Source organism: Phalacrocorax aristotelis, chromosome 10 (genome assembly GCF_949628215.1).
Source record: "Phalacrocorax aristotelis chromosome 10, bGulAri2.1, whole genome shotgun sequence".
In the NCBI taxonomy this organism is placed as follows: Eukaryota; Metazoa; Chordata; class Aves; order Suliformes; family Phalacrocoracidae; genus Phalacrocorax; species Phalacrocorax aristotelis.
In genome coordinates, this window is record NC_134285.1 from 25,414,393 (window position 1) to 25,439,704 (window position 25,312).

Genomic DNA, 25,312 nt, shown 5'->3' on the forward strand with positions numbered 1-25,312 from the left:
CTTAGTTTTGAAACATAGGTTAGGGCAGTATTTCTTGCAACATGGTCCTTCTCGGCCAGGGATTTGTTTATGTTTTTTAAAGAGGTCCTGTCTTAACTGGGAAAACTTAGTAATAGGCTGCCCAGTAGGAGGGCCCAATTAAGAGGATTCAGTGATAATGAACTGCTCCATGTTACAAATTTAGGCCACATAATTGAAACATTTTCGCAATTAGACAATGCCCAAGGGGGAAGGAATCACATCACCTAGTGAGGATTAGGATGCAGGTGCCGGAGCAGGCACGCGCATGGAGCGAGGGACACTTGTGAGACCTGGTGAGGATGATCTGGGCACTTCAGACAGAACAGGCTACAGTTTGAGGGCAAAACTGCAGTCATTCCTCACGGTCCAGTGAAAGCCTTTGAAAAGGTGCATTTGGTTCCTTCCTTCCAGGCTGCCACAAGCCTGCCCTTCTGAAACCCCTTTATACCACTAATGATTCTCAAGCTGAGACAATCAGACATTTTTTCTGCTTTAATAAAAAAGCAAACCCTCATTTTAAGACATAGAGGCACGGCACCTTTGTATATTTTAGAGCTACAACCTTCAGCTAAGAAACCAGCCCAGGAGCAAGCAGCATTTAAGAAGTGAAAGAAGGAATTGCACAGTCAGCTCCGTACTCAAAAGCTGCTGGCACCGCTGCCCTTGCCCTGCCAAGCACATCAACCTCTCCTCCTTCTTTAGAACGGACACAGAGGAGGAATTCTTCAGGCAGTCTGCAGTGCTAGATTTGTTCAGCTCTCATGACCACAACCAGTTGTCTTTTGACTTACTCGAGCAATCTCTTAGATTTGGTTTGTTCTTGAGGAAGAAGATGGCAAAACTCCCTTCCAGGGAGAGAAATCTTGCATCTAAAAGGATACTTAACAGCTGATGGTGTGGAAGACCCACCCCTGGTGCTCAGAGCTGCCTGACTCATTATGCGTCAGCAGGAGTGGTGGTGGTGTTTGCTTTCTTTGTTTTTCTTAAATGCAGGTTTGTGTTTATACAGGAAAAATCACATCTGCGACACACTCAGAGCTGTTTACCCATGTGTCTGTGTGGTTTCTAACACATTTTGGGGAGGCAGGAGAAGTATCTGCTTTTGACACCCCACCTCCCCACAGAAGTGGTGAGCACGCTGCCGGCACAGAGGAAACTACAAGACTGAGACCATTAAAAAAATCCATTAGTCTGTGCCTCTCCAGGGCTGCCACAGGACAAACCCCCAAGCCCCAGCATGGCACAGGCTTGCCCACAGGCCAGCTTACTTCACCATGAACAGGGACTAAACACAAGCATCTTTTCTAGTTGTCTGGGGAACTTTTTTGGTAGACAGATATCAAAACTGCTGAACTCACATGGCACGCTGACTTGGATGAGTCAGGCTTCTTGTATGTTAAACAAAGGTATTTTAGACTAACAAACGCAACTCTCAGGAATGTGTCTGTTCTAGTTAATGCATCCGGCAGCTTCTTTCAGTTCAAAAGCTGTAGCTTAATTTGTTATCTGTATATATAGATAACAGAAATGCAAGTGACATTTAATCAGAATTGATAAGCTTGTAAGTGATTATTATGTCACACTCTGAAGTACAGTTTCTGTAAAGATCCAGCCATGGATCCAGGATCCATAGATCCAGGCACATGGAACATGCCAGGCAAGGCTGCCCCCAGCTCCCTCAGCCACTCTCTCCTCCTCAGACTTGTTCTCCAGACCCTTCACTAGCTTCGTTGCCCTTCTCTGGACACGCTCCAGCAACTCAATGTCCTTCTTGTACCGAGGGGCCCAAAACTGAACACAGGATTCAAGGTGCGGCCTCACCAGTGCTGAGTACAGGGGCACGATGACTGCCCTGCTCCTGCTGGCCACACTATTTCTGATACAAGCCAGGATGCTGTTGGTCTCCTTGGCTACCTGGGCACTGCTGCTCATGTTCATCAGTGGAATGTTTCTTAAAGCTTCACAACCCGGACATTACCGAGGCAAACAAACAAAAGCCATGCAGCTGATGAAGCTCAAGCCCATGGAAGTATATCTGTGCTGATCCAAATCCACCTGTATTTGCTGTCCAGGCCTAAAAGGAACTCTGATCAATAAATAACTGATTAAGACAATGCTCCTGTCACCAGACTGAGTGTGTGCGGCTGCTGACACTCAGAGGAGTTGACAACACATAGAGGACCAAAACATCAGTACCTGCCTGGTCCCTCCAGCCCCTGCGAGAAGCTACCCAGGGAGAGCAGAGGCTGTGTCTTGCAGGCCAGCACCCAGCATCTCCACAGTTGACAGAGCCACAGATGCTGGTAAGGATATCTCTGCCCTAGCCCTTTAGAGCCCATGAGAGCTTGAACCTGCCTCAATCACCTCTGGTGCTGCAAGCTCCAGAAGCTCACTACTTGCTCTGCACAGGAGTGACTTTTTTTAACTCTCTGCACCTCTGCAGCATGTGGTAAGGTGTAAGTGTGACTGCTCACGTCCATACTCTCCTCCCTGATGTGTCCCAGCCTGTCCACCCACCCCTTGCAAGGCACCTACTCCAGCCCCTTGGCCATTTTAATCATGTATCCTGCATCCTTTCCAGCCCCCCCATCCTTTTTGAAGATAAGGGCCAGAACCACACACACTGTTCAAGACAATACACATTAACATCTTGAACGGTGCCAAACAGAGGTCCTCAAACCGTTTTAGCAGTTCTAAAGTCACAGATCTGTTTGGTTTTTTAGCCGAAAACTAATCTGCAAGAGTGCAGTGGTTAAAACCACACTCCTATTAGCATGAAAACAAAACTTAACACTCTGCCAAACTGCAACGTTAACCTAAAAACAGGCAGATACAAGCCACAGTCACAGACAGGTACCTTCTTTTGGCCAGCAAGAAATGTTCAAAATAAAGGTTTTGCTTAGCGTGTGTGTTTGTAGCTGGTTACAAACTCATCTCAAAAGAAAGAGCAGCTAGAAATACAGAGCATTAGAAAGTCAAAGAGGATGATGTGGTTTAAATAGCTGATTTAAACCCTGGTGGAAAGTGAGAGATTTAACCTACTTTAAGTCAATCTACCTTAAGCTGAGTACAGACAAGAGCCTGCAGAAGCAGAACTGGTGGTGAGAACTGCCTGTGGGGCCCTGCTGGCCCCTGTGCAGGGGACAAGGCACAGCCTGGACTGAAGCTGGAACGAGCTCCTGGCACAAGTCTGTAAGGGATTTCTCATGTTTAGGGACACAGAGGGGGAAGCAGATTGGGGAGGAAGAGGGAGGTCATCTGGCATCTCAACAACAGAACAAGAACTGCTCATTGTACCAACCACACTACTACGTTTTCTTCTGTACTAAAGAGCTCTGCACACTGGCAGGGTGTTTCATCTTCCAAAACCAACAAGATTTGCTGCCAACCAACACCCATATCCAACAGCCGCTCTGACCAAGCCACCTCCAAGCTTGTATGCCAGCACCATGCCATACTGCTGTACTGGCTGTTACAGTGCCCCATGCAGGGCACAAAAATAGCTCCTTGCTTCGATGCAGTGAAATCAGTGATTTCAAGCCTCAACTAAGCCAACACTGACAACTCCAAATTCAAATAAACACAAAGGCTTGGCAGCCACACAATGAAAGTTTTCCAGGGAGGTGAGGGATTCCCCAGCTGTGAGTGGCCCTGTGAAGCAGGCTGGAGGAAAAGGAAAGGAAAGCTCCAGGCCTTTTCTGTTTACCTTATGGATGCTCCATGTCACCACCACATAGCAGATGGATTCAGCAGAACAAGATATCCACTGCCCTTGTTTCAAGTGTTTATCTCCGAACGCAGCAAGGACTGCACTGGCCACCCAACCACCCTGAGCCTGCCAGAAGTTTTCCTTCATATTCTGGCAGAGACTGGGGCTGAATCAGCTTCCAAAAATAAATTCTTTTGAGGGGTGAAATGAATGTGGGAGGTTTCTAGTGGCCACAGCAGTCAGGCACCCCACAAGGAAGAGCTGGCAGAGCTCAGCTCCTACAGTCCTATGGTATCTCACATGCTCCCAGCCTAGCCAAAATCAGGGCCACATCTTGTCCTCCATGCCGCATAAGCTAGTTACTTATTACTCTCACTATGGTATCATCAAATAAGTCAATATTTCAGTACTGCTTGACTCTACACAGACTCTGGAAGCAAATCCAAAGGAGCCAAAGACACAAAAATCAATACTGACATATTCCTGATAAACACCCCCAAATACTTGAGGCAGGCCAGCAAGTAGGCTGCAGTTCCCACCAAGAAGTTGTGCACCTGCAGTCTCATCCATGCTGCGATAAGCAAAGACAGATGATTTTGCCTTGAAGTTACTCCCACCTTTCCTCAGAAAGGTTTTGATGTGTGGTCTCAGTCTTCTGAGTAATACGACAAGCGCCAAGATAAGTCTCGGGAAACTGAGCGAGGGTGAAGATCTGCTCGGCTTAACAGATGACTTCTACTCTCAGGCCCCCTAAGTGACCAATCACATGGACTACGTGCAAAAAGAACCTAGAGAACCCAGAGAGCTGTTAGAAAGACACCAGGAGACCTGTCCAGATAAGGAACAACATGCTGGAGACTTACCAAGAGTCTGGTTGAACTGGGTGTCTGGCTTGGCATGCTTTGGCCACTTGAGCCATCAACAGGGACAGACCAGCCCATCCAGGAAAGAGTCGACAAAATCAGTAAGCCCAGTCCAGATTTTGACTGGGTGACACAGCATGCTTATTGCTGGCTGGGCCTTGATTTTAGCCCAAAACAGCAGATGAAACTTAAACACAACCACCAGAGGAAGACTTTCACCAGGGAACTTGCTGCATGCTTTGCCCTGATGGCAGCAGCCAGCGCTGGCTAGGGACTGTTGCAAAAAGCAGCCGCCACCTGTGAGCGGTTCAAAACACATTCACATTTCATTTATTAAGAAGTATTTCTGCAGAATGGCGAAGGTTTAGTCTAAAAAGTGAGCACTGAGGCACTCAAGCCAGAGCTTTGAAAGCAACTGCTGAGCCCAAGGGTGGGTTGGGTACCCCCACCTCAGACAGGCATTCCAGCTACAAGGTTGTGGTGGGCAGAGAAAATACGTGGTTTCAAAAGTACATCCTGGCCAGCTCCAGTTCCCAGCCCCTCTGTCACTGACTGCTGGGCTCAGCAAGCCGGGCTGTGCACACAAAGCTCCCTTCACATGAATGTGGAGCTGTCACAGGCTGAAAGGCAGGGAAAGAACATCCCACTGCATGGCTCAAAAGGAGTAGAGCTCTTCTGTGGAGGGATGAAACAAGAGCAGAGACTCCTTGGGCTCCTGACACCTACACAGCCCTGTCCTACAAACGCACACCAGTCCCAGGTACTACTTACCACCACCTCTTCCCAAACGACTTATCAATAGGAAATTTCTCTCTCCTGAATGGAATATTACAGGAAACTAATAGGTTTAAGGACCCTATCCTTGTCTCTTCCCCTCCAGAAGAAATGGGAGTCTTTGAGGTCAAATTTAACTACACAGAGAGGCAGGACTAGGCAAGGAAGCAGGGTCCACGCTAGGTAAGCTGCAGCTTCAGCATCAGCTTCCAAGGGTCAGTTTTTCTACCCGGTGCCTTTGAGGAAAGCATAAGGAAGGAAAGCAGCCACCCCTTCAATATGCAAGGACCCCAGGTACGCAGAAGGGGAAGGCAGCCTTTCACCATCTCTGGTAACAGGCCAGAAAGGTTTCCAAAACATTTATGTAATTTGTTAAGCAGCTTTGCATGATTAAGCACAGTGTATGCAGACATTGTTTCCCACGCATCTGAATCTTCAGCTTGGACATGGATGCTGAAGTATTACAAACAGAAAATAAAACTTCACTTTTAATCCAACGCTGAGGTTTTTCTATCAGCCTCTATACTTCTAATTTTCTCCAGCCGGACCGCGCTCCCCTTTGCTGCCCGCACACTCTGCTGCTTGGATCTCTGCTGGGCTTGGTGCAAGGCTCCACACTATATTAGACATGCCCAAAGCCAGCCTTTATCTTCTGTTTGGCCTTTAAGCTTAAACCACCTCTCCTCATTCAAAGTCTCCCAGACTGTAGCAGGGTCTGGTTTACAAGGACCTGTTTGCAGACACCTTGCCATGTCCAGCAGTATTGGTTTGCCTACTTTGCACTGCCAGTAAGAAGGGTCTCAAGAAGCGACAACACACGGGATGGCAGGAGCAGACCCCTGCCAGCCAGCAGCCACTGCATGTGCCAGCACACTTTCTCTACCCATTTACAACTTGGGGAGTTTCAAGCAAAACAGAGGACCAAAAAATGTCCTAAAATCCAGTGGATCTTGGAGTTTTAAACACAGGAAACTTGTTTACATCAAATAACCAGGTCCAGACCAATTCTGGGTATGCACGGGCCCACAAAGCCTGCTTGACTGAGACAGGACACGAAAATCCAGGCATCTCTCACGTAGCTCCAACTAGTCTCTTTGGTTTGCAAGAAGCCCAAATCTGCTCTGAACATCTTTTATCTTCAGGGGGGAAAACAGTATTCTAAGTCACACAATCCTTGAACTCAGGCAGAGAGGAAGCCAAGTGCCACACTGGCGTAACTGCCAGATAGAGGGGATTTTTAGCTAGCAATACTCTGAAGTGCAGGAGATGTCTCATGCCAGATGCCCTCCTCTTTAGATTTAGCCAGATCTTTGGCCTGAAGCGGTACATGGGAATTTAACAGAGCAAGCACAAGCAACATAAAAATCCCTCATGGTTATGCAAAGGTAGATGCAGCACCTCTACCCTCCCCAGTTAATCATGGGGTATGAGCCAATGTACTCATTTGTTTGTAAAAAACACACTTTGTCTCTAAGGCTAAACGGATCCTTTCAAGAAAAAAAAGAATTATCTATTTAAATGCTAATTACAGAAGTTAGAGTAGTTGTACTTTTTAATCTTTGGGAATACGTGCAGACATGCTGGAACTGCTGAGCCTCCTGCAGCCAAATACAAGAGCAGCTGTACAACCTGCCAAAGACCTAGCTGCCGCTATACAGCCGTTCTCTTTAGATCAGACTGTCACCAAATCAATGGGTTGCAACGTGATCAGCTGAAATGAATTGATCCCTGTTAATGCAGCATTTGTCTGGGCTAAGACCACATCTATCCCCCCTGTGCTGGGGGCTGAGAGAAAGTCAACATGCTGACAATGTGAACATAACTTAATGTTGCTTCATGCAACGTATTTCCCAGAATGCTGCTGTGATCCAAACCACAGTCATACCGATCCCAAAGCCAGGAACACCCTCTCCAGCACTTTGCTCCTGCAGCTCCAACAGTGTAAGCAAGCAGTCTGAGCGGAAGGCTGATAACTTGAGATTACACTGGCTCCAGCAATGTTTATAGGAACCAACCCTACTTTGTTAAGGGAGCTGGCACTACAGAAAGCAGGCAGAACCCCAGAGCAGGTTTTTATTCTGCTGCAATTACACCTAATTAACTAACCTTTAAAATACCCTCAGGGGGGCAGATCTCATTACAGGGAGAAGCAATGGTCAATTGTGAGTAAGCAGCACAAGAACTGCATTATTTATTTCTCAAGTGGCAGCACTTATCCAGGGCTGCTGTGAGCATGTTGCCCTCTGAGCCTTTTCAGAAGCTCCAGGAGGAGATCAGCAGGCAGTCTGTGGCCGGTCAAGTCTCTGTTTAAAGGTCCACCAAACACTCTGTGCAGATGCTTTCGGCAACATGCATCCCTGATCTTGCACTTCACAGAATCACAGAACCGCAGGTTGGAAGGGACCTCAGGGATCATCTAGTCCAACCTTTCTAGGAAGAGCGCAGTCTAAACAAGATGGCCCGGCACCCTGTCCAGACAACTCTTGAAGGTGTCCAACATGGCCGAGTCAACCACTTCCCTGGGGAGATTATTCCAATGATTGACTTATATTAGTTCACTTGTCCTTTCAGTCCCAGAGTCTTCAAACACTGCAGGGTCTGCTGCTATCAGTTTAGTATGACAGCAAGAATCAAGACATCTTTCTGAGAAGGAGATGAAGAAAAAGATTCAGCATGATTTTTTCTCATCTCTTCCTGGTACAGCAGAAACAGTCAAACCTACTATGTAAGGCAAAAGGGGAATAAGCCTCCCATGGTTCTCCATCAGCCTGCACATATTTGAAGAACTGGAACAGGAGAGGGATCACCCACAAACCAAGCAAGAGAAGCCCCAGCAGTTCAATTGTTTCCTTGAAACGAACCCAGCAAGTTCCCCAATGGGCACAAGCTCCCCTCTTCTCCTATGTTCCTAAGATGACAATATCCTCCCCATTTAACAAATCCACTTACCTAACAAATCCTCCTACCGCTATTTAACCAAAAGAAAAGCTGCTCTGCATGGCATTGACTTTTGATGCATGTCACCTATTTTGGGTGGTGTCTACACCAATCTTGCACCCAGCCAACTTTGGACGCCCTCTCCCAGGGTCAGCAGGATCTTTCTGCAGGTGCAGGAAACACCACAGGTGAGAGATGTGAATATATAACAAGCAGGAGAGAATTCCCTCCCCAGCAAACCATTACTTTCCCTTTTTGGAAGGAGAAGGAGGAAGTCTCCAAATCAACTGTGAACCGAGAAGAAACCCAAAGTTGATGTAGAGGAGCAAGTCTCCTGTGTTTCATTCCAAAAGCCACTGAGGGCCACAGGCATAGGGAGCGTGCAAAGGAAAAAAAAAAAAAAAAACTTTCCTTCCAACACTCAAAATTCAACAGGAAGAAGAAAGAAGCCAGAATTTGTTTTAAAGAGCTGGCAGCCAGAAAAGCCTGAGGACCCTGACCTTCCCTACCCACCCTCACAAGAAACCAGAACAAATCAGTCCATCCAGCCAGACCCTTGGTGCATAGTGTGGAGCCAAACTGCAGGATGTCTTTGCCAGCTCAGATCACTCATATTCAGCAGTTTTAGGTTTTTTACCAGTGGTAGAAATTCCTCTGGTCTGTACCACATAACAGGTGTGAGTACAGGACCCTTTTGGACTAACCCTACCAGCTCCAAGGCTTATCTACACACAGCTGTAATAACTCTATGCTCACCATGGCTTCAGGAGCCTTGCTTTGCGGTATTTCTACATGTATTCTCAAAATATCAGGTATGCCTATTTCCAAATGGTCCATTAATTGTTGTCACTAAAGCGTAAAAACATATTGAAAGCAACAACTTCAAGGTTGGCTTGGAAACAGTAACATGAACATAAGTCACACTGAAATGGTTTTATTCAAATTTAATTGCATTTGTCTCAAGTGTTCCAGATTTCCTGTCGCACCTAAGAGCTCAAAGGCTTCAGCAGTGACTCTCTACTACAAACATACTCATTTGTTTAATGATACTTGACTGAGTGTTCCTCCTCCACCCTCCAAAACATCGAAGGCTTTGTTTCTAGCTTTTGTTCCTCTAATGACATGGGAAACCTGTTCTCACCCTTCCAAACACGCAGCCCAGAAGCAGGAGACTATTGGAGCCAAAAAAAAGTTTAGTGCTAGGTTGCTAGGTTACTTCTTACATAGAACACTTTAACGTAGGCTGGAGCCGCCCTTGGGGGAAGGTCCAAGCGCCACAACCGAAGTTACCCCGGGCTCGAGGTGGGATGGCTGCATCCTGGCCAGGTGCGGAACTGGGGCAGAAAGCCTATGCAGGATTTCAGAGCCGATCTGAACTGACAACAAGTAACTCCATAAAACATGGCAGAAGGTCACATACTAAGGGCTAGGCATTTTAAGATACTGAACATTTTGCAGTGCCTGGTGCAGTTTCACGTGGAGTCCTCTGCAACAAGTCCAGGTACTTCTGTGATGGGGGCTGTTTAGTTACCAAACAGACCATCTGGGCTTATAAATCCAGGGCTGCAGATTCTGCTTCCCTTTCTTCCCAACTGGGTTAGAAAGCAGCACAAAAACCCCATGGCACATCCCAGAATAAATCCTCTCACTAGCTCAGGACTTGCTTTTACTAACCCAACCTCTCCAAATACAATGTACATGCTATAATCTCTAAAACAAGATTATAATAACCAGAAACAGAAGAAGCCTATTACTGCCAATGCACAAACAAGCAAACTACAAAAGCAGGGGACAGACAGTTGCATCTCTCAACTTGCAAACCCTGGGAATTTGGTGAACACAAGAAGCCTCTCAGGCTGCAGAGGTGAAGTCCAGGTGAGCATAAGACACAAGCCCGTCCCTGACCAGGCAACTAAATACTAGAGAATGAAGCATGAGACAACTAACTCACCTTTCTAGCCAGACTGAACCTACCACACTATCAAAACTAAGTTTACTGTAATACAAGCAAGGGTGATCCAGAGAGCAACAAAGCATAAAGACTAATTTCTTTTTTAGAACTGCTTCAAATTATTTCCCTCCTTCTGGTACCCTTCACGCGGCCTTCAGAAAGGGCTGTTTGTGCAGACGCAAGTACACAAAGCAGATGTTTCAGAGGGGGCAGAAAAAAAAGCCTGGAATGGTTTATTGGCTGAGATGTAGATTCTCAGAAGATGGGAGAAGAGACTGAGATGCCATGCATAGCTTGGGAAGGCCAGGACTTCAGGGTGTGATTGTAAGCACTGGGCTTACAAGTCTCACCACAACACCACAAAAACACCCAGGACAACATTAATGCTTCTCCAGCGGCCACTGCATGCTCAGCTATCTCACTATGCCCAGCACACATCAGGCCCTCCAAGCAAAGGAGCAGAAAGAGGTCTGGAATTTGCTTCTCGCGCTCCACCAAGCTTTGCAGGTCTCTGCCATGCTGGCAACCAAGTCACCTGCCCTTCACGAGGGACCTGCCTCTGTGCTCTGCGCTTTCAGTCCTACCTCTCCTGCTGGAATCCCTCCTTCATCCGCTACACCTCTGCCACACCACTGGCACTGCCAGCCTGCCCCCACAACACCACCAGTGGATGGATGCTCCACAGAGCCTGGAGACATGCAACAGAAGTCCAAGAGTAAGTTCCCTGTTGCACACCAAGGTCTCCAGCATCTCCCTTGGAACTTTCAGGGTAAATAGCTTCCCACAAGGCTTGTTCCTGCTTTCTGCATCCTTTTGCTGTGCTCCTGCCAGCACAGTAGTCCTAGAGCTCCAAGTAGCCAGGAGAGGATTAGCTAGCTGCTGCAACCATTTAGGAGGCATGGGGCGGGGGGGGAAATCAGCAAGGCTATCCACATTTTATTTCCCCCCAGCAGTAATCTCCTCATGCAACACAGTGAGTAGGATGAAGAACTGCCACCCCCCTGGAAAAACAAGGCATGTGGCCATGCAAAAGGGAGGCAACAAATGCCTTTTAATCCTCTGCAGCCAAAGGCAGCAGCAAAAGCCATGAGGTCCTGATCAGCTTTTAAAGCCAAAGTGGAACTGAACATTATTTTTCCATTAAAAGAGTTTCACTTACAACATTGTTATACTTTCCCCTAGCAGAAGGGCCCCTCAAGCAGCCCTCCATTTCATGCTGCATTTGCTCAGGACCAGAGAGGAGCCATGTGGATCCCGGTCTGGCACCGTGCCCTGTGCCCCACTGCAGCACACACTCCCCGTTTCCTGCCCTTGACAGCCTCTGTCCTCTAAAAAACTGTTAGTTTGGGCTCCTTTTACCTCCTGCACATTTTGCTCAAGCCCAGTTTCCCACTGGACTCTGGCAAACGGATTTTCCACAGGGATATTGGCACTTAGTTCTGATGAGTCTTGCCAGGGGATGCGGTTCCCGGCACCAAGTCCTCTCCCTTCGGTTTTACTCCTCAGAAATAGCGATGACAAACTCAGTGTAATGCTACTGGTATTTCACCAGGGGATATTGTAGCAGAGGGAACAGTAGCTCTTTTTACTGAAGAACTACAATGCATTATTAAAAAAAAAAAATCAGAAGACTGCTAGGCTGTGCACAACGTTACCTAAAAGGGGCACATTCAGCCTGCAAACAAACCCTGGCTGCAACCAGCCCTTGTAACAGTCAGCAGCGCTGCTCTCCCCATACAGTACCATGGGACATCCTGAGAGCTGTCACTGTCTCATGCCAGGATCCTGGTGGCCTCTGCAGTGCTGGGGACACTCCAGAGCCAGGACCCATGCAGGGAACACCAGAATTGGTGTCATTTAAGCAAGAACTCAAATTTGCATCAAATACCACTGCCACCCAATTGCTTGTTTCAGCTAGATTAGTTGCCTCAAATACGATAACATTCAGCAAGCAACTTCAGCAGTTTGGCATTGCCACTATTTCTTCCTATTACAAGGGTTTTTTTGCTGTTACAGCGTAAGGAGTTGGCCAGGATGAAGCAGTGCTCGGAGCACACTGAGCACCAGGCAGCCCAGACCCCTTCTCCCAGGCAGCCTCCATGCATCTCTCTGCTTTAAGAGCAGTTTTGTCCCTAGAGAAGGGGAAAGACCCTGACCAAAACCAGGGCTAAAACAGGCATCGTCCCCAGGACATTCACAACCATAAGGAAACCTCACGCCTGCAGCAGTGGAGCCCTGCCCCAGACCTGCAGCTCGCCAGGGCTCTCACTTCCTCACCTCCGTTAAGGAAAAAACCCAGCCCAGCCCCAAAACCACAACAGCAGCATACTGCTGAAGTACCTACGACCACTTACATTGATTTGAGTTCTGCTTAAACTCACCATCAGCCTGCTTTCCCCTTGCAGAGCAAACGCCATCCACTGGAGCTTGGTGATACCAGCAGTCTGCAAAGACACTGTCCCCAAGGCTGCCCTTCATCATATTTCCTCCTCTTCTCTCCACTCCCACAACCTGCAAGGCCATTACTAAATGTACTCTGTCCTATACCAACACCAGCAGAGATTCTATGGAGAAGGGGAAGCCTCATCACAAACCCAATTTTGGGAAAAGGAGACAATTTCTGTCCAACTCAGAGTAATGCCGAAAGCCCAAGCCGGCATTTCCACTACTCCATTACATCTTCAGGGCTATTCTTTGTGCTTGGATGTTTTGGGTTCCCAAAACAAGGTTCATGTGTATGGATGATGAACTCCCTTTGAGCCTGTACGTATCCCAATGTCTTCCTACTATCAAACAGAAACGCACAAAGATATTAAGAAACAGTGATTTTTATGCCTTATGAAATCCATGACAACTCTCCCACTGTGTTCAGTTAAAGTTCTGTCTACACTGGGAATTCTCAGACCCAGACCTACAGCTCAGCAGCTCCAGTGGCAAGCATTAACCTTTAGTAGCATCTCATGCATGCTTCACCATCATCACACAACCCAGCCACGTGTGGACCTGTCTCTACCTGCATCACCAGCGATGCACGGGCCATTGCAGCCCTGCTGCCACCAGCAATGCTACAGTATGGCTCAGCTCAGAGCTCCACTAGGTAGAGGCATCCTGTTAAAGATCAATTTATAGAATCATAGAATTGTTTAGGTTGGAAAAGACCCTTAAGATCATTGAGTCCAACCATAAACCTAACACTGCCGAGTCCACCAATAAACCATGTCCTTAAGCACCACATCTATTTGTCTTTTAAACATCCCCAAGAAGGATGACTCAGCCACTTCCCTGGGTAGCCTGTTCCAATCCCTGACAACTCTTTCAGTGAAGTAGTATTTCCCGATCTCCAATCTAAACCTCCCCTGATGCAACTTGAGGCCATTTCCTCTCATCCCATCACTTGTTACTAGGGAGAAGAGACCAACACCCACCTCGCTACAACCTCCTTTCAGGTAGCTGTAGAGAGCAGTAAGGTCTCCCCTCAGCCTCCTCTTCTCCAGGCTAAACACCCCCAGCTCCCTCAGCTGCTCCTCATCAGACCTGCTCTCCAGACCCTTCCCCAGCTTCGTTGCCCTTCTCTGGTCACGTTCCAGCAACTCAACGTCCTTTGTACCGAGGGGCCCAAAACTGAACACGGGATTCAAGGTGCGGCCTCACCAGTGCCAAGTACAGGGGCACAATCACTGCCCTGCTCCTGCTGGCCACACTATTTCTGATAAAATCCAGGATGCTGTGGCCTCCTTGGCCACCTGGGCACACTGCTGGCTCATGTTCAGCCGGCTGTCAGCCAGCACCCACAGGGTTCTTCTCCACTGGGCAGCTTCCCAGCCACTCTTCCCCAAGCCTGTAGCGTTGCATGGGGTTGTTGTGACCAAATGCAGGACCCGGCCCTGAGCCTTGTTGAACCCGAATACATTTGGCCTCGGCCCATTGATCCAGCCTCTCCAGATTCCTCTGCAGAGCCTTCCTTCCCTCCTGCAGATCAACACTCCCACCCAGCTTGGTGTCATCTGCAAACTTACTGAGGGTGCACTTGATCCCCTCATCCAGATAATTGATAAAGATATTAAATGCATCTGGCCCCAACACTGAGCCCTGGGGACACCACTCATGACCAGCCGCCAACTGGATTTAAAACTCCATTCACCACAACTCTTTGGGCCTGGCCATCCAGGCAGTTTTTTACCCAGAGAAAAGCAGACCTGTCCAAGCCATAAGCAGCCATTTTCTCCAGGAGAATGCTGTGGAAAATTGTGTCAAAAGCTTTACTGAAGTCCAGGTAGACAATATCCACGGCCTTTCCCTTACCTACTAAGTGGGCAACATTGTCACAGAAGGAGATCAGGTTAGTCAAGCAGGACCTGACTTTCATAAACCCATGCTGAGTGGGCTGGTTGTCCTGTACATGCTACATGATGGCACTCAAGATCATCTGCTCCATGACCTTCCACAGCACCAAGGTCAGGCTGACAGGCCTGTAGTTCCCAGATCCTCCTTCCTGCCCTTCTTGTAGATAGGCATCACATTTGCTAACCTCCAGTCAGCCGAGATCTCCCCAGATAGCCACGACTGCTGGTAAAGGATTGAAAGTGGCTTGGTGAGCACTTCTGCCAGCTCCTTCAGTACCCTTGAGTGTACCCCATCTGGCCTGAGAAGACTTGTGTGTGTCTTGGTATAGCAGGTTGCTAACCGTTTCCCCTTGGATTATGGGGAAATTTGAAAGGGGGATGAAAGATGCAATGCTTTCAAAGTGGAAAGTGCAAAGTGCAAAGCTTTCAATGAAGGCTGAGAGAAGCTTTGGAGGGTCTGCCAGACTTGAACAACTAGAGAAGCATGACTATCTTGCAGACTTGGTTTGGCTAGTTAAGCAAACAGCTGTACGGCAGATCTCACAAAAAGCACCATCAGAAGAGCAGCTCTGGGCAGCTTAAAACAGCACCAAGAACACGCATTGTAGTCCAAGAGGAGGTGGAAATGCTTTTGGCATGTGGGAGCGCAATAGTCACTGAAAGTACAAAATGCACAATTCCCCAAGGACAAATTCACTATCTGTGTCAGCAGGCACATTTCACAATGCGAACACAGTAGCAAGATCTCATATCACTACCTAATCCTATTCATCCCCATGAGCATGCCTTCCTGCCAAACCATCAGCTCGGACCTGATGAGTCAGATGGCATTTTAAGCTTCAAGTTGCTGGAGCTCTTTCTGCTGCGTCCCTAACTAGCACCTCACGCCCCTGACCACAGCATGCCAGATAAAACATGCTTCCAGAGAAGCACCGCTGCTTCCAAGGAGAAGCTCACCAGAACCAGCCTGGCAGTGTTGTATCCACATCTTCCACAGGTGTTTGAATTTAAGCAAACAAGCAGAAGGAAAGGCTGGTGTTGCTCACTCCAGGCTCACATGGAGGAACCAGTCCTGTGTCTTACACCAGAAGCCCAAGCAGTATTTTGGAAGGATGGAGCCAGGCAGGAGAAATAAGGAAAAGCAAGCCATTGTCCACTCCCATCCCATTGCCTGCTCCCATGGGGACCTTACAAGCAGCTTTCTAGTGCTGGGAACCTGATGGTCCCAGGGGAGTGAGGAAGCTGAGGGTAGCGCAGCCGAAGCAGATCACCCTGCCCAAGCAGGGCCACAGGCTGCAGCTAATGGGAAGTTCTGCAAAAAAATCAAATGTCAGAAAAAAAAAAAAGGAAAGCTACTGGGTTCAAAGTGGATCTCATCTGACAACAAGCAGCAAAAAAATTCAAAACAAGAATAAAATTGAGAGAAATTATGTAGGCAATTGTTGTAATGACTGTCAATTACTGGCTGTATTGAATTACATAATGCTATAGGCAACTCCGAAATGCTTTGAGAGTGTTCAGTTATAAGTAGTACCAGGCCAAAAATGACTCTGAACGCGCCGAACCACCATGTTGTGGTGAAGTATCATATTCCAGTCAGTTAATTATGAGATGACCCAATCCAGTTTTTATTAGTCACAGCCTTAGAAAATATCCTGCCCCCGAGAAGGGAGAAAGCCTCTGGTGAATCTTATCTTATAGAGAGATGCCCCACGCTGTGTGGAAAACATAAAGCAAAACTTTGGAAGTTTTTAAAAGAAACCACCCAGGAAAAAGCCCTTGCAAGCATTTTTAATGAATAATTAAAAAAACCCCACACTCAAAACCTTTAGGTGGGGTCCTATTTACCTGCTTAGGCTCCTGACCCAGCCTTCAGCAGCACTCACCTAGTACAAACTGGCCTCACAGCTGGGGATTCCTGGGTACTGCATCCACACCCCCCTTCCCTGGAAATCCCGCCTTTGCCTCCTTTGCCCACAGCATTTTCCAGCTCTACAAAGGTGGCACTGATGTTCTTCGTTCTGCTGAGAAGTGGAGGACAGAACATTTCTTTCTTTGCAGAAACGATCTCAAATTCCAGAGGAACATGTCAAACTTTTATCAAACTTTGTAATTAAAATAAATCAACACCCTGCTCAGCAATAGCTGTATTCTCAATCTGAAGGAGAAAGGAAGAATAAAAAGGTTTCTTAAATAAACTGGTAGCTGGGATAAAATTACCATTGCTGCCTTCCTCCCAGCCCACGCAGACAAACCATGCCTTTGAGTATTCACAGTCCTACCAGACTTGATCCAGCCCAGATAAGCCATCAATCCGATTACGGTCACAAATATAAGTATGAAATATATCACCAAAAAGATCTGTTTGTGGTATGATACACTCCTAACCCTGCCCAGCCGCTCCAAGAAGGGATGCCTTCAAGAAGCTTAAAGCCAAAACTTATGAGAAGAAAAAAAAAAAGAGGCACAGAAATAATCTTTTTATTGGAGTCTTTGGGACATTTACGAATGAATAAACTTCTTTGTAAATTCCATTTTCAGCTAAGCAGCAACCACCTCACCCAAAATACATTCATGAAATATGTTGGCTTGGAAGCATTTTCCTCTCAGAGGAAGGAAAAAAACCCTCCCATCTTTGAGCTTCTGCAGATAAAACATCCTTTGAAGGGAGAGGCAGACTGAGTGCTGTGGTCTGCTCCCAGCCAAGCCAGCCTGGTATTTGAGGTGAGGAAGGGCTCACGCCTGAACCAGCAAAACAAACAGGAGCTTTGCCATGAATTTCTATGGTGAAAACTGGGCCCTTGGTCAAAGCAAGCAAAATATTTCAGATCTGCTCCTCTTCCAAAACACACATCCACGTGAGCGTCTCCACAGGCATGCTCAAACCTATTAGACACAGCATCACCCTTGCTGCAGCCCCAGCTCCGCTCTCAATAGCTGACACCGAAGTTAAATAGCAATTAAAACCTCCAAAAGGTACAGCAGTGGCAAGGCCGTTGGAAGCAATTTAAGCTTCACTTACAGTTACGTGGCCTGCAAATCCATGCAAGATAATTTTAGAAATCTCTTTACAAGCAAAGCTAGCATTCCCACTGCTCAAAGGGTGTAAGAACCCTCAGAAAATTAAAAAAAAAAACACACAAAAACACCCACAAAAAAATACCACACACAACTGAGGTTTCCACATGACAGTGATCCAAACTATTAGATTTCACAGGGAAGTGGGAGAACACTAAGGGGAATAGGGAAGGCATCCAAGATCAGATGCAATGTCGCAACTCCAAGAGAGGACTACGCCAGAGGGAGGAAGCATTTGATCCAGGTCTGTGCACAGTTCCCAAGGGATCCATCAGAGGTGAGCGGGAAAAGCAAGCCTGGATTCACCGGGGGGAGCCACTGAGAAGCTATAGTTTGACACTATCCAGACTTCATTCCAGAAAGTAATTGCCAAATCTTGTGGATTGTTCTGCTTAAGAATAAACCCCACAATTCTCCACAGCCACCATCTGGAGTAACACCTGCTACCCCCAAAATGTGATTTCTTCTGCAGCACTCAGCTCAGGCTGGGCACCTCATTACAAGAGGCTGAAAAGGTGGTGGGAGGTCAGAAAAGCACAACAAACCTGATAAAAAGCTTCAGAAATAATCACGCAAGGAGAAGTTAAAAGCTGAATATGGGGAGCTCAGCTGAGGATCGCTGACTTGGGGGCAAAGGCAGGCTGGTACCCAGGGACAGACACTTGAAGGATGCAAACGTTAAAGAAAGCAAAACAAAGCACATTGAAATGAAGCTTAAACTGATCATCAAGAGAATCAAAAAGGCATAAAATCTGTCAGCATGGAGGGCAGAGATGCCATAAAGCTTGGAACGTTTGAAAATAGGTTAGACAAACTCTGGGACTTCTCTTAATTGAGCAGAGGCAGCAAGATCATGTGGTGCAAGAGGCTTTTCCACCTCCAGTTGTCTTCTAGATCAAAACAAGAAAGGAAAAAAAAAGAAACCAAAATGCCAGCAGGATGGCTTCTCCTCATGCCTTACAAACACTCAGTTCTCCTCTGCCCTAGCGCAATCATGCCTTTCTAGCTAGTAACAAATCCATCTTGGCCTCTGTCACTGCAATCAGACAGACAGAATGCAGCTGCAAAAGAGGCAAGAAAGTTATGTTTTTGCTGTTCTAAAAATATTGCACAATGGCCTTAGATTCCATATAACCCACAGAACTGCAAGATACAACCCCCCCTCACTTTACAAGGTGACATAAGTTAGATAAAATGTGCCTCTACCTCCTGATTCACCATCTAAACCAACCTTACTGCGGTCTTTGGTACAAGCCAGCAGGGAGCCCTTTTGCTGCCATGGCGTGCACAGCAACTCCAAGGGAGCATCCACCCATCCAGTGATAAAGGGGAGGGAAAGGGGACAGTAATACAATGCTGGTATAAACTGCCTCACATGCTACCGGTGAGTGGACCAGAGGTTTTGCATGGAAAGCCAAGGCATCCTCAAGACCGTTCTCCCCTGCATCTTGCTTACAACTCCACAGAGGATATAACAGGTCCTAGCGAGTTTTGTCAAACATGGGCTATTGTGGCACTTGAAAACAGCCACCTGTTACAGATTGCTGGGGGACTGTCATATGGCTGCATCTTCTCTGCTCCAGGCTACCCCTATCTAGGGTTGTCATCCCTAGCTGCTGGGACCTCAGCGCCATCCTTTCCATGCACCTTTTACCAGGAAGGTACTGGTAATAGCCTCAATCCCTACCAACTTCTATCATTTCAGAGAACAAACTGTCTTTATATTTCCATGATTTGGTCTCTTCAAGTCCATACCAGCACTTTACTGCCAATACCACAACCATGAGGCTCTTTAAGGCAGTCTTTCAAGAACCCAAACTACTTAAGCAAAAACCAACCCGACCCCCTGACTCCCCAGTTTTCCTACCCATGCAGGTTTTCATTGTGTAGAGAAAAACAGAGATCCACAGTCATGCCATTTTTATGGACTAAATGCCAGTTGGTCTCTTTCCTTTGACATTTAGCTAATAACTGTTTCAGCCAAATAATCTGACAGCACTGAGCTCAGTAGATCGTAAACGACTCTGGTGTTTTACTGAATGCTAAAGACAACACTTGCTGCTCCCCGGTACATGTGGTTACACACACACATGCTTTCCTTAACCCTTCAGCCCTCAGATGAATCAGCTGGCTGCAGTGACTTGCTGTGCTTAAATTTAGCAGTTTGTTCCACCACCACCCCATGCATAGCTTCCACACACCCACTGTGTGGGCAGAAACCAGGAGGAAGGAGGGAAGAAAAGGAAGCAGGTACCTCTGGCTCTCACTGGGCAAGAGGGATAGTAAGAGGACTGGAATTTGCTCCTCCTTAACTCCCTGCTGATTGCCACCTTTATGAGCCATCAAACCCCTGCACCTCCCTTGCAAGCTTCCCAGTCCCAGTCGTAGTACCACCTCTGTTTACATCCTTTTAGTCATCTTAACACATTTTATCCACCTGGTGATGTTCCTGTCCTTTAACTTCCACCTGAGCTGGATTTCCATTTTTCAAAAGACCCTAAAGTTACACCTGCTTAAAACAAAAGTAGGTCAAGAAACTTCCCCAGAACTCCTCCCTTTAGTACTCTGCACACCTGCTAGGAGCTTACAGACCCCGTCACCAACCCCTCCTTGACACTCAGTGCACTTTCTTGCTTTTCCAAGCTGTAGGCTAGTAATAATGCACACAGGGGCATCATGAACATGACTTTTCCTCTTCTGGCACACCTCTGCAGAAGATACCAGGCTGCATCCCCTGGGGCAACTGTAACCTGTTGGCTCCGGCATTGCCCCATCAACCTCACCAGGGTGTTCAGCAATTGCTGAACCGAGAGACAGTTGCTCTGCACACCAAGAGCTAGCTATACGTGTCTTGTGCTGACGATAAACATAGCTAAAAAGCATAATGTATTTCAGCATGGACAGCATTACTTGTAGCTGTGGTCAGTGGGAAGGAACAAGCTACTTTAAAGGAACAGCCAAGGCAAGAAGCCTGCAGACAGCCACTTAGAAGCTGGGTCCATACGAACAGACAGCTTTTAGTGGCACAAAACCTCCCTGGACATCCTGCTTCAGTTTAGGAGAGACCCCAACTGTTCACAACCACTCCTCAGGCCAAGATCTCAAAGGACTTTACAGGCTTATTGTCGCACCCTTGAAGCTCTGGCACAAACCCCATGTCAGAATCAAGGCACAGGCACTGCACGGCGCTGGAGCAGCAGGTTGGGGCCGAGCTGCACACACTGCCAGCGCTAACAAATGCCAGACCCACCTGCCATGTCCCCACCACATGCACATGGTCTGTCTGCCCTTATTTCCTATGAACTTGAGCTGCTTCATACTAAACGTGCAGGGCTAAGGCAAACGGTCACCCAGTAAGCTCCCACTATGCCCCGAAATGATGGCCTTCATGCTTAGGGGCTGTGAGCCTCCAAGGAGCAACTTGAATACCAATGTGAACGGACTGGCTGTTTCTGTTTTCCCTGCAGGCAACAGCAGTGGCAGGAAGATGCACAGTGGCACACGGAGTGCCCGGACCACAGCTAGAAGATGCAAGTCAGATGCTTTACATTGAATAAAGCTTCTCACTCGGCGGGTAAGATGATCTAGTAACTCCCCCCGGTGCCATGGCACTACCTGGTTAATCACACAATGAGGCAATAAGCAATACCATCTGCACAGTGTCCCTTACCAGCAATGATCTGACAAAGAAGTTACGTATCTCCACTTTATAGAGGTATTTTCTAAAAGAAATGCCTCTATTTTATCTGTAAGAGGTGCTTCTACCACGAAGACAGAGATGAAAAACCCTCCTCCACCAAAACACTCCTTCACACATGGTGATTTGCTTTGTCATGCCACTTTAATACACACACAGCAGCTGCAGCATTAAAGCAGATCTCCAGGGTGAGCACATAGACACTCTGTAACAATACCTGCAGGCCTTAAAAAATAAATCTTTTTGCTTGTAGCAACACCAGCACAGGCCAATGTACAAAGTGTCAACAAATTCATTTCCATCCCAGATATGCTGCTAGAGCTCTCTCCATTTTGGGTCATAGTGGGCAGCTTCAAATTACATTGCATCTGATCTGCTGCAAGGAAACACAATCTCACCGTAGCACAAAGCAGCAGAAAGGAGAAGAAAAAAAAAAAACCAACATCTTCAGGATTGTCAAGCCTGTGATAAGCGAGCTACTTCACACTCAGTGCGGTGCCACTGTGCCCACTGAGCAGGGCCCCTGGGCAGCGACAGGAGCAAGGAGCAGCCCAAGCTCCTGGGATCTCACTGCTGGTCCCTTAAGCACGGGAGCTGCTCAGACAAACCAAAACATGTTACTGATGGAGAACAAAGAAAGGATGCGGGCTCCCAGCAGCGCTCCAGAAATGCTCTGTTTCCAGTGGATCAGGACCTGGAAAACATCAGCTCCAGCATCACCTGGCTCCCTCCAAACCTCCTGCATCCATTTAAACCCACGTGTGCCCTTCACAACGGATGACCCAGAGACTGGCAATGCAGATGCTGCCCTCGCTCACATCAAGGGCCCTTCCCAGGGATGCCACTGCCGACACCAGCCACCTTCATTCATCCTCATCACACAGGGGATCACAGACAGCCCCGCATGGTGGCTCCCAGCCCAGTGATGCCAACCACGGGAACCACCACCTCGCCTTGCACCCAGGGCCCAAGGCTCCTTCCCAGGGGAGCTCGGAGTCCCGCTGGAACGGCAGGAGAGTGTGAGGGGAGGCCCTGGCCTGACAGGGCCCAGGGAGCTGTGGCAGGCCCCAGGGGGCTGCGGCAGGCCCCGGCCTCACCTGCTCGGCCCCGTAGGCCGTGGCGAACTGGACAAACTCCTCCACACGCACGAAGCCGTCGCCATCTCGGTCCAAGGCGTCGAAGACAGAGCGAAGGCGCGGCTCCTCCTCCGGTTGGACCAGGGGCTCAGCGGGACCCTCCAGGGCCGGGCAGCCCCCCCCCTCCAGCAGGGACCACGGCGGTGGCCCCGGGGCGAGTTCGACGGCCTCAGGTGCCCAAGGGCCCGGCTCCAGCCCCAGTGCCGGCTCTGGTCCCGGCCCGTCCCGCCGCGGCCCCCGGGGTAGCGGGGGCTCGGGCACGGCCGCCGGCGGATGCGGCTCCATTTTCACCGGCGGCGCTCAGCGCCCGCCGCCGCCCGCCCCACCGCGGCCCGGCAGCCATGCCCCGCGGCCATCGCCCCCCTCACATCGCGCCCGCCCGGCAGGGCGGTGCCAGTACCAGCGCGGCGAGACCGGTGCGATACCAGCGATAGCTCCACCCCCACGCCCGGGCAACACGGCTTTGTGCGAGGCGGCACCAGCCCCGCCCGCCCGCGACCGGCGGCTCCGAGCGCCGGGCGACGCGGTTTTGGCGGGGGGGAGAGGAGAAGGCGGCGGCGGCGACGAGAAACAACCCCGCCCGCCCGCCCGCGCCGCCGGCGCTCCGGGGCAGCCGGCCCCGAACCGCCAGATCCAACCCGGTAGCCGCCGCAGTAGCCGGGGCGGTGACGTCAGTCGTCTGCCAGGGCGGGCCCCGCCCCGACGCGGCGCGAGGCCCATGCGGAGGTCCCGCCCCTTTCCCCGCCCCGGCTCGTGCGCGGGGCGGGACGGGGGAGGGTCACGCGGCGCGCGACCACGTGCCGCCCGCGACCCCCTCCGGGGAGGCACCGTGCACCGGGGGTCGCTGTGCACCGGGAGCCACGCACCTCTCCGGGGCAGAGGGGCACCGTGCACCGGGACTGCACACCCCTCTGGAGGGGGGTAACCATGCACCAGGACCGTGCACCCCACCAAGGGGTAACCATGCAGTGGAGGACCCCCATGACCCGGGCCCATGCACCCCACCGGGGTGTCACCGTATGCCAGGCCCTGCACAGTCCATCACCACCACCCTACCCCATGCGCCCTGCTGGCCTCCCCAGGCCTCTCGCACCCCTCAGCCCCACACCATCCCAGCACCAGCCACCCTGCTGAGCTGCCCCTTGGACCCCTGCCCTGGGGGAGCTACCACCCCTGCTCCCCCTTGGCTGCCAGTAAAGGGCACAAACCTGCACATTTTATCAACGTGGCTGTTGAAGTTTCCAGCCCATTACGGGGTTTTGGCATCACAGAACAGCAGTTGTGCCCAGCCTCAGCCGCTGCGGCACACCCGGCCATCACCAGCACTGTAGAAACAGCCGCAGCACAACATGGGGGAGGAGCAGGCCAAGGGTTCAGGCTGCCGGTGAGGGTCCGCGGTGCATGCACACCCCTTGCTCTGCCTGCACAAACCACCACCTGCTTGTTGTCCTATTAATTAATTAACAAGTTTAGGGGCTTACAGCCTGCAGGCTTGGTGCACCAACAAGTTCCACACACGTGTGCATGTGCCAGTGGGGCCCTGTTGGCGTTTGCACTTCCATCTCCTGTGCAGGGGTGACAGCAGGTTCCTGGGCTGCCTGTGCCCAGCAGCCACAGTGTTCTCCTGTGCTCACGCCTGCATCTGTCTCAGGACAAGCCTGGCTGGGTAACAATGTGTTCCCCAGCATAGCTTTCCCAAACCCAGGGAGCTCTGGCATATTCAGCCAAAAAAGCTGGGGTTCAGCAGCATCCCTGCCTTGGAAGGAGGAAAAAAGAAAACCCATGTGATCATAGTGGATCTGGGAAGGATTGAAACCTCTGCTCCAAATCCTTTTACTCATTGTAGCCACCCCTAAAGCTCACTGGGGCGGAAGGGGGCTGGTTTGGCAGTCCCACAGGAGCAAAGCTCACGGCTGCACTGGCTGCCATCCCCAGGTGACAACTGCCTAAACCATCCCCTGCAAAATCCCCTTGGCACTATAATTCTCCTGGTTTCCAGCTCAGGTGACCAGGTTTCCTGCCTGCACTTGCTGCCACCCAGGCTGGGCAGGGGGAAAAAGTGCCCGCAGGACTGGAGTGGCAAGCCTGATGCTGTGGCTCTGCACCCCTCCATAGTTTTCTGCAGCTCCAGGCCATGATCAAGGCTGGACACAACCAAGGCCATGCTCAGAGCTCTTTCCTTCCCCTGGCACCAGTGGCACACAGCCAGGCTGCCACCCTGCAGCGTTCCCCATTCCCTGGGTGGCCACCAAGCCAGGACAGCCCCGAGCCCCTGAGCAGGAGCTCTCCCTGCTTCTGACACCACCAGCCTCCCCTGGGGCTGTAGCCACCACAGAGGTCACCCACAGACATCACACAAGTACCTTCTCCAGGAGAAAATACTTGTCTTGATGTCTGGGAAGTGGGATGTTGTAGCTGGAGGCAAACCCCAGGAGAGACCCGGGCAAAGGATAACCTCAGTCCAAGCACCACACCCCCATCCCCTCTGGAGGGGTCGGTGTGTGTCTCACTGAGTCCCTCAGACCTCCCCAATTCCACTGCTGATGGACCCAACGGCTGCTGGAACCACCTCCACAGAGCCCGCTGAGGCTGAGGAGGTGCCGGGACCCCAAGCACCGCTGGCCTGGAGCGCTGAGACACAAGAGCCACCAAGCACTGGGGCCACACAAAGCTCTGCTAACGGGAACAGTGGTTTTCCATCCTCCCTCAGGGCCCAATTTGGACCACCAGGATCAGTCAGCACGGCAGGGCACAGTCTTTGGCTTTGCTCATGCAGCAGTGAGCTACTGCAGTGGTGCTCTGA

At 49.7% G+C, this 25,312-nt stretch overlaps 1 protein-coding gene across 2 annotated transcripts in view; it reads right to left on the minus strand.

Moving 5' to 3' along the window:
- Positions 1-23,182, minus strand: part of RAB11FIP3 (RAB11 family interacting protein 3) — an 81,315-nt gene extending 58,133 nt beyond the window's left edge. The window contains exon 1 of one of the 2 annotated variants that reach the window (XM_075105963.1): positions 22,471-23,182. In XM_075105963.1, coding sequence (XP_074962064.1) covers positions 22,471-22,794 — 324 coding nt within the window. In that variant the 5' untranslated portion in view covers positions 22,795-23,182. The remainder of the gene's footprint in view (positions 1-22,470) is intronic. The other variant, XM_075105964.1, reaches the window with a different exon arrangement.
- Between the last annotated feature and the right edge of the window lie 2,130 nt (positions 23,183-25,312).